Consider the following 436-nt stretch of genomic DNA (forward strand, 5'->3'; position numbering starts at 1 on the left):
TCTTTCTTTCTTCCTCCCTAAGTGTGGAAATGCGGGGGTTATTTTTCCGCCCACCCCCTGGTGGAGACAGGAGTGAACATGTGACAGTGTGTTCCGTGTCTGACATCCTTGTATGTACCTGACTCATCAGAGGAAACTGCCATGAGGAAGAAGAGGCTCTGCGTGAAGACGAGCCCCGGCGCGGCTGCCGAGACAGCTGTGTACGACATCCAGGTCCAAGTCTCCAGGTCCAGGACCCAGCCTCAGTCACCCGACTACTGTTTCGTGGGGTGAGCCGTCGGCCCGGAGTCTCATGGTACAGAACACAGATCTGTTGTGATTCCTTCCTCAAATATTCACCCATTTGTTCCCCTTCTCCTCAGTGAGATTAACAACCTGGGAGTGTGGTGCCGCGTCGGAGACGCTCCCCGCCGCCGGCGGCGCCAGGGGACGGCCG

The 436-nt window shown here is 57.6% G+C and overlaps 1 protein-coding gene across 1 annotated transcript in view; it reads left to right on the plus strand.

The window, feature by feature from the left end:
• The window catches only part of LOC103398339 (multivesicular body subunit 12B-like), an 11266-nt gene that overhangs the window by 10064 nt on the left and 766 nt on the right, over nt 1-436 (plus strand). Inside the window, exons 5-6 of the mRNA XM_017042899.2 lie at nt 88-269; nt 363-432. Of these exons, the coding sequence (XP_016898388.1) occupies nt 88-269; nt 363-432 (252 nt within the window). The remainder of the gene's footprint in view (nt 1-87; nt 270-362; nt 433-436) is intronic.

This window comes from Cynoglossus semilaevis, chromosome Z (genome assembly GCF_000523025.1).
Source record: "Cynoglossus semilaevis isolate Cse_v1.0 chromosome Z, Cse_v1.0, whole genome shotgun sequence".
In the NCBI taxonomy this organism is placed as follows: Eukaryota; Metazoa; Chordata; class Actinopteri; order Pleuronectiformes; family Cynoglossidae; genus Cynoglossus; species Cynoglossus semilaevis.